This window comes from Phoenix dactylifera, unplaced genomic scaffold (assembly GCF_009389715.1).
Source record: "Phoenix dactylifera cultivar Barhee BC4 unplaced genomic scaffold, palm_55x_up_171113_PBpolish2nd_filt_p 001738F, whole genome shotgun sequence".
NCBI lineage: Eukaryota > Viridiplantae > Streptophyta > Magnoliopsida > Arecales > Arecaceae > Phoenix > Phoenix dactylifera.
This window is the reverse complement of record NW_024069037.1, coordinates 35,903-52,283: the sequence shown is the minus strand read 5'-3', so window position 1 is coordinate 52,283 and position 16,381 is coordinate 35,903. Positions and strand designations below refer to the sequence as shown.

General features: G+C 41.7%; 1 protein-coding gene and 1 long non-coding RNA gene across 2 annotated transcripts; both read right to left on the bottom strand.

Moving 5' to 3' along the window:
- Window positions 1–588: 588 nt before the first annotated feature.
- LOC103698183 (protein TAB2 homolog, chloroplastic) lies at window positions 589–11,341 on the bottom strand. Its single transcript, XM_008780171.4, has 5 exons — window positions 10,759–11,341; window positions 10,521–10,590; window positions 4,858–5,029; window positions 1,249–1,392; window positions 589–995 (listed from the first exon to the last, which is right to left on the bottom strand). Exons 1-5 carry the CDS (start codon window positions 11,283–11,285, stop codon window positions 736–738), a joined length of 1,173 nt encoding a protein of 390 aa, XP_008778393.1. The 5' UTR covers window positions 11,286–11,341; the 3' UTR covers window positions 589–735.
- Window positions 1,489–4,851, bottom strand: LOC113461450. Its single transcript, XR_003383718.1, has 2 exons — window positions 2,423–4,851; window positions 1,489–1,817 (listed from the first exon to the last, which is right to left on the bottom strand). It is a non-coding gene; the product is annotated as an uncharacterized LOC113461450 (long non-coding RNA).
- Window positions 11,342–16,381: the final 5,040 nt, after the last annotated feature.

Here is a 16,381-nt window from a genome sequence, read left to right as displayed (position 1 = left end):
ATAGTGAATTCAAATTTTAACAACCTCCGTACAGCTCAAATCCAGCTTCCAGAAGACTGCAACATTAATAGAGACGTGAAAAGCGACGGGTAGTGCGCTAAATCAGGAGATTCCATCAATCAGGCTCCAATTTATTATCCTAGTTTAATTTGCTTTGTAGTTACCCGATTATATTTAGAAGTTGCTACCTAATTATCCTAGTTTAGCTTGCTTATACTTCTTTGTTTTCTTGCTTTGCTAGTTAGTTATCTTGTTTTCTTGCATATTTTAGTAATAAATCTTAATCTTTTTTGTATATGAGTCCTGTTGGGATCCTCCTACCAGATTAGCTCTAGCAGTCTTCATAGAGTTTGTCTTATTTTTAGGGATTCATAATCCAACCTATCCGCAATCCCAAACAAGATCACCCTTTCGTATCTGCACTCACCCTGACCTGTAATCGAATCCCCGGTCCCTCACGGTCTTAGCCTGCATCAATGTGCCTCAGGTTGGGTCTACGCCAGGAGATGTTTGCTGGTCCAGCTGGGATGCCCCATGAAACCCGCCCCCTTACCATTTGAAGAGCGTCGACTCACGTAACAGTGAACATTCTAAGCCTGTGACCATATTTTAGAGTTCTGGAACGGCAGTTGAGAACATATACAAGGTCTTGGCAAGGAAAAATTCAACTACAATCAAAATCAGATTCCAGTAACCATACTATCGATACATCAAAGATCATATAATTATCTTCAACTAGACTGGTGATGGGGGTAAGTCTAGCAGAAGCCAAAACCCAACACAATCTTCTGAATCTAAACTCTCTTGAATAGCAAGAAAATGCAACCCTCCACACGCCTTTTTTGCAGCTTCCCAGGCTTCTGCCTCCTGTGTTGTTGCTGCATTTTTATTATAGGTAGCATAGATGTACCTTGTAGCAACTCCAACAGATAAAATCAAGCAAGCTCGCCCAATATCTACTTCGACAGAACAAACCTCCAAACCGTTCATCCAAGCTGGACATTGTAAACAGATATGTTTCTTAGATGATTCTCAAAAACACATGAGAAATCTGGTTGTAGGTTTGATTTCAAAAATAAAATCAAATGCTAATGAAGAAAGGATGGCCCCTCCTTATTTGCTTACCCTCCACGGGTAGTTCAACTACAGCTACTTATTGCTGCTTCTTGATAAACTTCGCACTAGTGCTCAAAAGCAGATTGCATGAGAATGCGTATGTCATAATATACGGGCATGAAAGAAGTCTACCTGCCAAAGGTTTAGCACGTGAAGATGCAACAGCAAGACCGGGGACTAGTGTCTTATCCTCGATTTCAAGGCCCAAAAGGTCTAAATCTAGACTTGCGCCAAATGCATATCTTGTTTCTAATGACGAGACCTCCTCCTGGACAGCTGAAAATCAGTTACCTGAATCAATCTCCTTTGAGAAAGAAAAAGAAACAACAGTGTACATCTTCAAATATATTAAAGGCAAGAAGAATGAGCTGATGAAACATAAACAACTCAGATATCCAATGGTTCTGGAACAAATTTCCAATGCATGACCTGCTGCAATGTTCGGATCAAGACACAGGAAAGATGCAAACCCTTTTCACTGTAAAATCATAGATATCATTATACACCTAAACAAAACACTACATCCCTCAAGCACCTGCAGTTCCCATTGACTATCAAGACAATAGATCACCTGTACCCTAATAAACTACATGCCCCTAGTACTAACATAGAAAGAGTTACTTCTTTAATTCTTCAGTGATCTTCATGAATATTGATAAGTGTCCGACCCATCATTCAGTCCTTCTGTTCCTTTGAATTGCCTTAAAAACATGGTAAAGTATTTTATTTTCTACATCAAAGCAAACAAATGCATTAATGCATCTTTTGAGCGTACACTTTATGCTACTAGACAAAGCCAAATTGCCATCATCATTTACTTTTAAGACCAAACTTGAACAGTGTGAGCCAGTCATCATCAGCTATTGAGATATCCAGCTTAATAAACCTGTGGTCTAAATAAGCCAAAGGGGAAGAAGGGAAGCAGATGGAAGCTTCACCTGAAGATCAGTTGGTAAGGGCATTTATATGAAGGGAAGTAGATGTGTGTGCAGTTGATATTTAGACGTATATGTGTGTGCAGTTGATAAGAAGAGAAGATATAAGCTCCACCTGAAGATCAAATGAGCCATAAGGGCATTTTAAGTTATGGATTGGGAGTACTAGGGCATATTAAGGGTTAGTACAGCAGTAAAACAACTACTGCCCTCCCCGTGGCTAGTAGTTTGTATTTTAGCATAAAATATATGACCATAAAGCAACATGCAACTGTTTATATTGTTTGACTCAAAATTTGGATTGAAGAAATGGGTATGATGGGGGTGTCTGAGTAGTCATAAGGAAACATTTCAAGGTGGCATAGAATTACCCTTCTTTTCAGGTATCTTGGGATGTCTGAGTTGCTTTAAAGATTTTGGAAATATCAAACAAGGAGGTAGAGAGCCGCTTTCTTTTCAATTATGCTATCATTCAGTGTACCTATAGCAATACAAAAGTGCAGCATTTTGGACTTTAGAATAGCTTTCTGAATGACTAAGCTGACATACATATATGAATGTCAGTACCAAGCATCAACATTTCACAGCATTAAAACTTCTGGATATAGGACTATTTATTCTTTAAGCAATAATACGCCGGTATATGACCCATGGTTCTTTTGTAGAACACCCATTTTCCATTGCCACAATGTTAGTATGTGATCAATTATGCACTAAACATTCTAGAAGGTTTAAACAAATTCAAGATCATCTATTACCTAGAAATTTTCAAACCATCAAATTTGAAAAGAAAAGATGGATGAGGTCCACATCTTAAGATGGTGATCATGGATGACCAGTGATTTGCATAGGGAGTGCTGGAGATATGCTTGCTGATCATGAATTTGAATTGCTCATGAGCCAGAAGCCAATATTTTAAGTAACATATATTCTCTTTTTCATTCTGTAGTCCAAAACCCTATATTATTGCTATATATTAATTAATGCTAGGCTGATGTCAAGAGGATAGCCACATGATAACCATAGTATGTTGCACTCCTTGCACTCCAAACTATCCCCAACCCCCTTCCCACAGATTTTGATGTGGCATGATTGGACTAATGGCATCAAATGGTGGAGGAAAGTGAGAGAGGGGCAGAGGAGGAGGAGATTGCGGAGTGGGGGATGGTAGGAGATGGTGGGGGCTGTGGAAGCTCGGGGTGCAGAAAATGGGGATAAGGTAGTTAAAGGTGGAATAGGGAGGAGCAAGGCTTGTTGCAGGATTTGGGGAGAAAAGGGTGGTGATGGGTTGGAGCAAAGAATTCGGACATTCAGGACAAGGAAGAAGTGAATGGAGGCAATACTGGAGCACAATGGGTGGAGGACTGAATGCAGAGAACAGGGAGATGTGGTTGAAGTCGATGGGGCAATAGGGAATGCTGGACATGTGCTTGCTGATCATGAATTTGAATTTAGATGGGTCTCATAAGCCAGAAGCCAAATATCTTAAATAACATTTTTTATTCTGCAGTCCAAAAACCTATGTTACTGCAATAAAACATAGAGACTAATGTGAGGCTGTTGTCGAGAGGATAGTCATAGAATAACCATAGTATGTTGCACTACTTGCACCCATACTATCCCCAACCCCCTTCCTGCTGATTTTGATGTGGCATGATTGGACTAATGGCATCAAATGGTAGAGGAGAGTGAGAGTGAGGCAGTGGATGAGACTGCCAAGGGGGGGATGGTAGGAGATAGTGGAGGCTGCAGAAGATCAGGGTACTGAGTATGGGGTTAAGGTAGTTTGAGGTGGAAGAGGAAGGAGCAAGGGATGTTGCAGGGTTGGTGGGTTGGGGCAAAGCATTGGGATGTCAAGGACAAGGAAGAAGTGACTAGAGGTAATAGGGGAGTATAGTGGGTGAAGGACCGAAATGCAGAGAACAGGGAGATGGGGTTGAAGAAGATGCTGTGAGTAGGATGGAGGTGATAAAACAAGAGGGGATGGTGAAATTAGGAGCATTCAAGAGATCAATAATTAGGACATTGATAATGAGGTGACATGTAGAAGGTGGTGATCGGACAAAAAGGATGGAAGCAAGCAAACTGAGATAGGTGGCAGCAGATGGGGAGGTTAAGTAGTGATGGTTGGCAATCAAGACCAAAAACACCGAGGATGTGGAAAGGCGACTGTACAAAGGCATTGGAGAAGATAGAGGGAAATTGCAAATTGAAAAGAATAAGGGGGTTTCTTGGGTTTCTTGTATGGCATTACCAAATTTATCAAAGTTCTCTGCAACTTCTAAAATTATATCTTGGATAAATTCAGTTGAATTATGAAAATATACTTATGCTACTAAAAATTGAGAACAATTTGCTCTAAATCCTCACAAATCAGCTCACACTCAATTTAAACATGTATCTTATTATTTGGATTTTTTCTCATTTTAGTGTGTATTGCATATCATGAAAAGAACCCTAAATTATGTAAATTAGTGTCAGAAATCCAACATTTCACTAGTTTACCTAGATGAAGATCAAATAAGGCCTAATGCACCTTCTTAGGTGCACATTAGTATGAATATGACTATTTGTCAAGATGTAGTTATATGATTTCTAGTTGCAAATCAACTAACCATGGTCTTCATCATCAAATATACATGTTATTATATACATCGGATAATCAATAAAAAGAGAAGTGTGCAAATGTGTGATTTCCATACGAATAATGACAGATTGATGCAAAAGAGAACTATCTAGTTGACTGCAGAAGTTCAAGAAAGCTATGTGCAAAAACTTTATTTTTACCGGCTGTTTGTGTGTTTACCTGAAAAAGGTAACTGGACAAAAGCCCACTTGTCTCCAAAGAGGTTTTCAGGAAGTTCCACAGGGAATGGATTATCCAATGCTAAAAGTGGCTTAGACCCTTGTTGAAAACCAGGATGACGAGTATATACAGTCTCATACCGCTCTTCCAGCCAGAGCAACAATGATAAGCACTATGAAATGAAAAATGATAATCAGTACAGAAAAATAATACAATAGAACAACTAGAATTAAGGTCTAAAAGTTGACATCATCGCTCACAAAACCATGCATCTAAATGCATTAAAGCCATCATGAAACATTATATTTAGCTTAAGAAAAACCAATTCAGTTATTTCAACTACATCGAATGATCTTTCGAATTGGTCAAGACTCTCTAGTTTATGGCCGCTTCTATATGGTACCAATTGTTGTTTCATTGAATTTGCTTCACTAATAGGCTCGCGATTCGACTTTGACCGTTATTGATTGGTACCAAAATCAAGTCCTAGGCAAGCGGACCTAATTTTAACAGCCGCCCCAACCATCTATTTTGGGAAGAACATTTATCAAAGGTAGCTATCTACCCTACCACCGGCTATCAACTACTACTCCTTAAGCTTCCTACTGGTGATTCAAAACAAGAAAGACGCTTCCTTTTCCCTTTTCCTTTAATTATATAAGATTAGGCATAGTTCTTCCAATTCTATGAATCTTTCTAGAACATTTTTCTCTTGAATATCATTCAAAAAAGTTTCGGATTTCCCGGTATTCCACCAATTAGTAACCCAAGGTTCCAGACATTTATTAAATGAGAGAGAGACCCACCAGGGCAAAAATATGTTGGATGAAATATATGGGAGGGAGACCCGGGCTTTCTTTTTTTTTTCATTTTTATCCGCTCTTCCAGCCGTCTTAAAGCTTCCATAAAGAAAGCCAGACTAAGCAATAAGGTACCCCGTATCACGTTCTATGGGAATGAGTTGGAGCAGCCTTTTCAATGTTTTAAAGCGGCAAGATTCATGAATTCTTCCCCTCCGCTTGCTATTTGGCCTACTCTCCTGAAGCACTTTTTTCATTTCTCGATGACCCCACTCCAGCTCAAGAAAGAAAAGTTGGAACTTATTCCTTAACCCAAAATTCATTTGACAATGACTATGCTGTGAATGTTGGTAAAAAATCACAGAGTTTGGCACCAAACCCGGTGACACAGGTGTTTAAGGAGAGTCCTTTTCAACCGAGGGAGCCAAAAAGAATTTTTTCTATGGCAATTTATTTATGGTTTATGCCTAAACAAAAGCAAATTTTGGAACGCCTAAATATGGTCTTTTTTTTCTCACGTTTAGGACTCTTGTGAATGCCAATATATGGTGTTTTTCTTTTTTTTACGACTCCTACTTAGGGAACGCCTATTTATGGCATTTTGTCTTTCTTCCTAAGTTTAGGATTAGTTGTAATTGCTTTAAAAGTATTCCAAACGTGTCTATATAAAGGTATGCCCTATATTTTGTTTTAGAGAGAGAATTTAATTCGAGTTTGAGTGAATTAAGGAATTAAGCCATTGGCTTATTTTTTCTTCTTTTAGATGTTCTGTATCTCTAGGCTTTTTTTTCGGTGGTCAGCGTGTTCTTGCTCTATATCTCAGGAAAATTGTTTGTTAGTGGTGATCACTAGAACTCTGTATCCTTTGGGTGGATTTTTTTGGGTGGTGAGTTTTCTTTTTCTATCAAACTCTGTATTTTTTGAGTGGATTCTTTTGAGTGATGAGTTTTTATCTATCCATTGTTCTTGTTATTGGAGATTTTGGGTTTATCACTATTCTCAAATTTCTGGTTGGTGTTGGAGTGTTCGTTGTTGTCTTTTTCCTTTATTTTTCCGGCATCAAATTTGGTATCAGAGTGTCCCAGATTGTCATGGCTACTCAAGGTCGTGGTTAAAGAGGGCAAGAAGTTGAAGGACCAAACTGCGAGCGAGATCTTCGTGATGCTGCGAATGAAGAATTGCGGAGAGAAGTGCAGCGGCTTCAACAAAATTTGGCGCATCTTCGAACTTTGAGACATAATATCCCAAATCATGAATCAGAGAAAGAAGATTCACATGATAAGGAAGAAGAGATCAATCCTTTTCATCGTGATCATAGCCTAACATTGAATCATTTCCGAAGGAGTCGCGAGTTTCCAACGAGAGTTCGACATCAAATTTGATATTCCTGATTTCGAAGGAAGGGCGCATCCTGATGAGTTCATTGATTGGTTACATACGGTAGAGCATGTCTTTGAATACAAAGATGTATCAGAAGATTGCAAGGTGAAAATTGTAGCCATCAGGTTGAAAAAACACGCCTCTATATGGTGGGAGCATCTTAAGAAGCAAAGGGCACATGAAGAAAAAAGACGAATTGTGACATAGAAAAAGATGACAAAAGTACTGAGACAGATATTTCTTCTAGATAATTACTAGCAAGATGCTTTTCTCGAATTTTACAATTTTAAGCAAAAAGAATTATCTATGGAAGATTATACTGCTGAGTTTGAGTATCCCATATTGCAGTGTGATGTTGAGGAGCCCAAGGAGCAAACCATAGCCCGTTATCTTGGCAAGTTATGTGGTGAAATTTGTGATGTGGTACAACTGCAACCTTATTAGACTTGTAACGATGTGTGCAAGCTTACAGCTAAGTTTGAGAAGCAATTGAAGGAGCATCGTAGGAGAGTTTTTCACTCTACAAGTCGTGACACTCCTTTTAATCGGAAGAGTGCTGGACCTTCCAAGGCTAATTCCACCAAGGCGTCCTTGTCAAAAATTTCTTCTAAAGCAGAAAATCTAACATTTGGTTCTAGTCGTTTCCTACCTCCTACCGATCGTCGATGCTTCAAATGCCAAGGTATAAGCCATATTGCATCTGATTGTCCTAACTGTAAAATTATTTCTCTTATGGAGGAAGATGAAGGTGAAGCCGAAAATTTGGGTGAACCAATATATGATAATGAGGTAAAAGAAGAGAAAGTGGTTTATGCCGATCAAGGATGATCTCTGGTCGTTTGTAGATGCTTGAGCGCAGCACATGTAGAAGATGACGAGTGGCTTCGCAACAACATCTTCCATACACGATGCACTTCTCATAGCAAAGTTTGTGATGTGATCATTGATGGAGGGAGCTGTGAGAATGTCGTGACAGCAACAATGGTGGAATATTTGAAGCTCAAAACAAAAGATCATCCTCAACCATATAAGTTTTTTTGGCTTCGCAAGGGTAATGAGGTAAAGGTTCACAAGTGTTGCCTTGTTCAATTTTCTATTGGCAAGAAATATTTCGATGAGTTGCTTTATGATGTTATACCTATGGATGCTTATCACTTATTACTTGATCGTCCATAGCAATATGATAGAAAAGTGATACATGATGGATTCAAAAATACGTATTCCTTTGTAAAGAATGGGGTGAAGATTGTGTTAGGGCCTATTAAGATAGAGAGCAGTCCCAAGCCTTCTAAAGAAGAGGAAAATAATCTTTTATCCAAAACTAAAGTTGAAAAGGTCATAGTGGAATCTCGTAGAACCTATGCCCTTGTTCTAGAGGAGAATGAGGAGAAGCGTAAGTTGCCTCCTATCATGCATACTTTGCTCTGTGAATTTTCTGACATTGTTCCTGATGAAATTTTACCTAGACTACCACCTATGAGAGACATACAACATTGCATTAACTTCATGTCCGGTGCTAGTCTCCCAAACAAGGCAGTATATAGGATGAATCCTAAGGAGCAAGAAGAGTTACAAAGGCAAGTAGACGAGTTGATTGCTAAGGTGTTAGTGAGAGAAAGCATGAGTTCATGTGTAGTTCCAGCTCTTCTTGTGCCTAAAAAGAATGGTTCTTGGTGTATGTGCGTTGATAGTAGAGCAATGAACAAGATCACAATCACGTACCGGTTTCCAATTTCATGTCTTGATGACCTATTTGATCAATTATATGGTGCTTTTATATTTTCGAAGATTGACCTTAGGAGCGGTTATCATTAGATCTGAATGAGGCTGGAAGACGAGTGGAAAACTGCATTCAAGACAAGGGATGGATTGTATGAGTGGATGGTTATGCCATTCGGATTGTCGAATGCCCCGAGCACTTTTATGCACCTTATGAATCATGTATTTAAACCTTTTATTGGTATGTTTGTTATGGTTTACTTTGATGATATTTTAGTGTACAACAAGTACATTGATCAACACTTGACGCATCTTTGTTAAGTTTTTGAGAAGTTTCGGAAGCAAAAGATGTATACGAACTTAAAGAAGTGTTACTTTTGAACTACTAGCCTCATCTTCTTAGGCTTTGTGGTCTCAAGTGATGGAATCAAGATGGATCCAAGCAAAGTGGAGGCTATCACAAGCTGGCCTGTTTGGAAGTCTATTCATGATATCCAAAGTCCCAAAGTGCCTCCCATACCTCACCGGCCGAATGAGTCCCGCATTCTCTACCCTCCCAACTCCGACGTCCGGCGACGGAAAGTGAGTGACCACCCTTGGGTTGCTATCCTCTGTCCACCTGAAACTGAGAAGTAAAACAAAATCTACCTTACCCCGATCTCCTCCACTATTTGCCCAATCCCATTCCTCAAGGACCAGATTATATCCTCTTTCTTGATTTACTGGGCTCTAGTCTTCTGCCTCCAAAAAATCTACTGTGCAGAAGAGAGTGATGCGTAGCCAGCTTCTGACGAAGATCATATCGGCCTCTGATAGCTCGCCGCTACTATCCTTCCTCCTCCGAATGTTAGCAATGGAAACTTTCACCTTATCCAAGCATCTGAAGATGTCGCCCAACACCTCTCAGTTCCATCTTCGTAGCCTTCATTTGGTGAACTCCAACTTGCGAGTAACCCTCTGCACGGCATCTCCTCGCATCGGAGTCCCCCAGGCCTCCGGACGATATTTCAGGACTGGGGTACAATAGCCACACCTTCTCAAACCGAAAGAGACTATGATAGCCGGAGCTAGAGACGATGCTGATCAAAGAGGATAGTGATCCGAAGTGATCCGTAAAAGGTGATGAACAAACCATCTTCATTTGTTTAGCAATTTTCTCTCAATTGTTTGACAGGTATCCTCACTATAACCTTCAATTTCCTAGCCATATTGAATTTCCATCATGATATTCTCATCTGTACTGTGTCTAGAGGTGCTTGGGCTCTCTGTCCCCAACATTCTAATGAGTTTCGAAGCATTGAAACATCGCTGAACTCCAAAAGGCACCTCATGTTACATCACTTTTCTTTTGCTGTAATATATCCATCTTCATGTATGTATCCATTTTTCTACAGGTAGAACCCCAGTGGCAGAAATGATCATCTTAAGGCTGTAAGCAGTCTTGGCCATCAAATTTGATAAGGGCCTCAATATTCCCATCAAAAATTGCACCTCACATCTTCCATTAAAATTGTATTAAACTATGGATTATTGGAGCCTCGTCCTCTAAAGCTCAACCGCAATTCTAATTTAGCAAAATAGCCCCAGCAAGCATCCTTGTCATGGGGAAGTAATATGCAAAGTGGTGCCTCTTCCTGAATATGAATAGTTACTTCGCTAATCATTGTGCAGAAAGATATGGCCCCATCACAAATGATAATTATTACTAAAAACAAGAAGGAGATAAACACAAGCGAGCTGGAAGGAAGGAGGGAGGTTGCGCACCCGTTTACTAGGAACTGCTTTTATGCCCAGCTCATTACAGGCTTTCGTAATAATCGTCTGCATCTGCGACCTAAGAACAGCCCAAAAAGTCCCGGTTAATAGTAGCATGCGGATGATTCTTTATCTTCGAGAGAATATGATATTTTCCCAGAGAAGCAAAGCAAGAAGGACCGGAAGGTTATGAAAAGGGGTGGGAGTGAGAAATTGGGGGCGAGAAGAAGCTGGCGACAGGAGCGACCTGAAGAAGCGGATCTTCTGGGGCAAGGGGACGCCGAGCGAGGCGCTGATGGAGGCGATGGCGTCCCTAAGGGTGACGCTGTTGATGACGTTGTTGGGGAAGAAGCGGGTGTACTGCAGGGAGAGGGTGCCGTCGCACACCACCAGCTCCCACACCTTCTTTCCCCGCTCGTCCAGGATGGGCCGGGAGCAAAAGTCCAGTTGCCACTCCCCGATGCTCCCGGCCTCCATCCCCGGGTCCAGGTACCGCACCTCCACACGCGGATCCACCTCCTCCTCCTCTTCCAAGCCAGATTCTTCTTCCTCCTCCTTCGAAGAAGCCGGCGGCGAGACGGAGCTCTCGGAGATGGAGTTGGGGCGAGGATTGAGGGGCCGACGCCGATGCCGGTGCCGGTACGCTCTGGCCTTGGAGGAAGGGAACGTGGAGGGCGGGATGGAGAGGGTCTTGGAGAGGGAGACGAGCGCGCGGGAGATGATGGGCGCTACGGGGTTTCGGATTCCAGGGGAATTGAAGCCGAGAGTTGCCATTTGAGACGGTTGGTTGCGCGTTCCAAGCCACAGAGAGAGGAGGGCGGGAGTGGGGGTGCGAGATGTTATCCAGAGCTCGAAGAGGGTCCCGGGTATCAGCCAGGCGGCAACGGGTACTAGGAGCCCGATAACCCACTAATCGACCCAAAACGGATCCAAATTATAGAATTCCGTTGTAACAAATAAACCCAACAAGCTAGTACCTTGGTTTTGGCTTCTAAAATTAAATCCCAAGATTTATTGAATCAGGTTTGGATTTATATAGACCTTATATTTGAAAATCCGATCAAATTATATGCTTATACCTATATGTATATGTTGTGGTTAAAATTTGGCCCGAGGGTGACCACGTTTGGAGGAGTCAAGGAAGCTGCCGGAATGTCGAGGAAGAAGACGAGCCACCTACCGCGCGACGGGATGTCTGCACAAAGCCTCATCAGTAGTTCCGGTGAGGGCCCTCCGACGATCAAGTTAGAGTGGATTTAGGATGGATTTCCAAAAAGTCCCCCCTTGCGTTACCTTACGGAGCTATTTATAGTCCTTGTAGAGGTGTCCAGGTGGCGAAGGTATGGCCCGTTCTCATCATGAGAGGTGTTGTGGTTCAAATTTGGCCCGAGGGTGACCACGCCGGTGGAGTCGAGGGAGCCGCCGGTGGTTGGAAGGAGAAGACGGGAGCCACCTCCTGCGCGGCAGCTGCGGACCTGCACAAAGCCTCACCGGTGTTTCCGATGAGGGCCCTCCAACGATCAAGTTAGAGTGGGGTAAAGTTGGTCCAACCAAAAGTCCCTTAGAAGTTACCTGACCGAGTTTTTTATAACCTCGGTGGAGTGGCCCAGATGGCAGAGGTACTGTCAGCCCTCATCATGAGGGGGCGTAGCTCTGAGCCGGATGGCGCGTAGCTCATATTGGCTGGTAACGTGCGGTACAGCCTATTCTTGAGAACAGTAGAATGTTGACAGTCACGGCAGGGTATGGCCGGAGTAGTCAAGAGTCTGACTGCTGTTGGCCGGTTATGGAGATATGACACGGTAGTGTGATGAAGTACGGCCACGTAGGTGGGCGTAGGCCCGCACATGGGTGCGGTCGTTGGCGAGGCTAAGCTCATTAAATAATCGCATCACACGTTTAACGAGGTCGGCTTGGCGGGTGCTGGGAGTAGCTCGGCTTTCCAGATTCCGAGATATGCTCGGTGGCGCGCCCCGAGCTCGAGGGCCGGAGCGTATTGCTGGAGTTGGCACCCCGAGCTTGGTCGGGGGAGTCAACGAATATCTGGAGTTGGTGCAGCTTTGGGCGGAGTCCCGAGGACGAGCTGGCCCTGGGCCGAAGTGAAGATTCAGCCGATTGTCGTTAATGTTTACTGGGCGGACGATCCATTTTTCCCCCCACCATTTGCCCTCCACTTCCGAGGTCGAGCTGCCTTGATGCTCGGATGATGGAAGTAGGCAGACTCCTAATCGTCTAGTGTTTCAATCACATAAGCAAGAAGAGGTATGCATCAAACCGGGTTAGCCTTGGCACATTTCTTGGCCGAGAGGTTGACGTCGAACTTAGGAGGTCCGAGCTACCAGATTTTTTTGAGTAAAATCCATCGTGGAAATTTTTCAGTGTTCCACATGGGCGTTCTTTTCTGGGGGGTCGCTAGAGTAGGACGAGGAAAGTTTTGATCATTAATTCTCCATCCCCTGAAGCACTCCGTCTGGCAGAATGCGAGAAGCCGGCCATTAATGCTCCCTTCTCCGAAGCGTCTCGTCTGGCGGAATGCAAGAGGTCAATCATCAATATTTCGAGCTCTGGAGTGCCCTCCATAATGATTAGCATTTAGTGGGGCAATTCAGAGAGATTTGTTGAGGCCGTTTTATGGCTTGCCACGTGGCGAATCCCGAGTCGTCCAATCATTTAGGTCGCCTGATCAGAGCCGTTGTAGTGGCCTATATAAAGCTTGGAAAAGGGGTCTTAGGATCATTACTCGACCCTCTCTCGCTTCTGATTTTCTTTAGCCGCCATTATCGGGATGTTGGAGCTTTCTTTCGGACATTCCTGGGAGCTTTCTATCAGCTTTCGCACCGGCTGTTGCCTTCTTCTTCCGGCGGATATTCTTCTTCTCTGCCCGCCCCTCTTTTCCGACGAGCTTTCAGGTAGGCATTTTATCCCTCCTTTCGGTCGCTCGGAGAGTTTTTCATCTTCCCCCTTTTTTTCTGTAATCTTAAGACCAGGGCAATGGACTCGCCAACGAGGGCATCGATGTTCGATGAGGTCCATCGCGAGCTCAGACCTCTTCCGAGATGGAAGAGGTTGAACTCGAGGTAGGCCTGAACACGTATGGAACTAGCTCGCTCATGACCGACGAGGATCTGGGCTCGGTCCAAGCTCGATTCTTCACTCCTTCAGAGTTTGTCCTCGAACCTCGGGACCTCGGTTGGGTCGGAGTGTACGTAGATACACTCCAAGCAGGGTTGAGGTTTCCTCTGCATGGATTTGTGGGTGAGCTTCTGACGGCATACGGCCTGGTGCCTGCACAGCTTGCCCCGAATTCATGGAGGCTAATCATCGGCTTTCTCGCCCTCTGCCTGGCATACAGCTTGCCCTCTTTGGTGAATGTCTTCAGGAGTTGCTTTATATGAAAAAGCAACCCTATAGATAAAGGGTGGTGGTACTTCTTCCATCAAGAGGTCGTAAGCTATTTGGGGGCCTGCCTACTTCCATCCACGGGTGGAAGGATAATTTTTTTCTATATCTCCTCCAAGCGGTCGTAGGGATTTAATCCGACCAGGAGCTTTTCGTTGGCCTTAGTAAACAACAAGCTCCCGCAGTTGTTGAAAGTAATCGATTGGTTCTAGCAGTGATTGCATGCTGAAATTTTAAATTTTTTCTGTGACTGCACCTGTTCGGGTTGCCTACGTACCCCTTCATAAGGGGGATCAAGCCACATGTAGTTCTTTTTAATTTAAAATCGCAGTGGAAAATATTTAATTAAATATTTTAATTCTAGCATGCATAAGAAATCAGATTTCAAAACATCACTACAAAACACATGATCGATATGCCGAAATCGTTTAAACGATTATGCTAAAACATTTACATGATTAATGTCAGATCTGAAATGAGATTATTAAGTTCTAAACTTAACTAATCTATGATCCAACTAATCTTCGAATACCCATTGAATAGGTTCTGAAGATTACTCTGTGAAGAGCCTCTGAAGAGGTTTAACCGTCGAGGATTAGATCTTATCTAAATTACTAGTATCAGATTTATACCTTTGCAAAATCAGAATATAATGGATCAAATGCTCGAGCTTCACAGACACACAATCATCTGGCCTCCACGAGTAATCCACGCGAAGTTCCTAGAGAGATCTAATCCCGCGGAAGTGCTAGCTTGCGCAGAATTTCTTGAAGCTGAAATTTGATCTTCCTGACATTATCAACCTTTGATCTGCCTTCTTGGAAGAATTTGGAGGAATGGTTTATAGAGATTGAAGAGGACTTAGATTTGATCTAAAGGCTCTTATCAGGGATCCTTAACACTAATGGCGTGATGGACTTAGAGGAGGAAGAAGTCGGCTAGATTGAATGCAGAATTTTTCCATGCATGGACTAGGGTTCCTCTTTTTTCTTTTTCCTTTCTTCCTTCTTTTTTTTTTCTTTTTCTCTTAATTTCGGCCACAAGTTGATGGAGGTCCTTTTAATGTCGCCCTCCACAAGCTGATAGGATTTCATGTAATCTACTAATAGATGACCAAGCCCAAGTGTGGCTCGGCTCACCTGATCACCTATTGAAGGTACACTCGATTCATCATGTATTGAATGACAATTCCAATGGTCAAATAATCACTAGGCATGTGACGCCTCCAATGATTATCTAGCTATTGGGCACATTATCATCCAACTTAATGGGAGGCTATGACCTAGTTATCTCTATAACTATTTCATTTTAGGGACCTAATAATTTTAGAGGATTTGATTTAATTGAGAATAGATGAGAAGAACCGATTAATCCAGATCCTCCCACTGACTTCATCAAGTCAAATTAATAAGAACTAGATTCAATCTGGTTAAGGAGATACCTAAATCAGTCATACTGATTTTTCTTAAGGCATGGGTCAACTCGAATCATTAAGTGATCCAATCAAAATGTGATTGACCATGTTAGCCAGGTAAGTGAGATCGGTGAAAAGAATAGTACGAGTAGCTCCTAATTAAAAACCACCGGTCAAGTCTGCCAAACTTACCTTAGACACCGATTGGTTAATCAATTTCGATTTTATCACTCAAATGACTCGGGCTCTACCTCTGAGCCTAAATCAAGTTCCATCTTGGTCTAATCAAAGATATGGAATTGATCAATCTACAACTATTGTATCTGATCTAGAGTTTTCTTGACCTAATCTAGTTACTACTTAATTAGATTTGATCAATTAACTCTAATTAGACCATGTTTGACTCTAACCCTAGGTCTAACCCAATCTTAAGAACTTGATTTGAGCTAACCCAAATGCTCCATGAATTATGCAATTGTCATTTAATTGAGTTACAATTCTAGATCTAGGTTTTCATATCACTTAATTCTCAATTAAGTATAAGCTTTTCAAAATTCAGATCATTGCATAATTCTTAATTATATATTAATTACAAAGTTTCAGTTCTTAAAACTTATTTTTCAGATCTGAGGTTTGTAATTAATCATGTTAAAATTCAGATTTAATTCATGTTTAAATCTTAGATGATTTATGTTCATATATCACATATATAAACTTTCATAAATTAATTCAAACATCGTACAACTTTTGCATTTATTTTCAGATCTGATAATTCTTTTAAAATCAGTGATTAAATGAATTATATATTTTATTTAGATCTAATCTAAACAATTTTATGATTTCAAATTTATTCATGTTACATATATTAACATAAACATGCATCACATGCATCCAAATTTCAGATCTAGCTAATCATGCATAATCAGCAATTAAATCATTCATAAATCTACTTTAGATCTGATCTAAACATATTCATAATTTCATATTTAATTGTAATGATTAAAACATAAAAGTTTAAACAGAGAACCTGGCTCTGATACCACTGAAAGTAATCGAT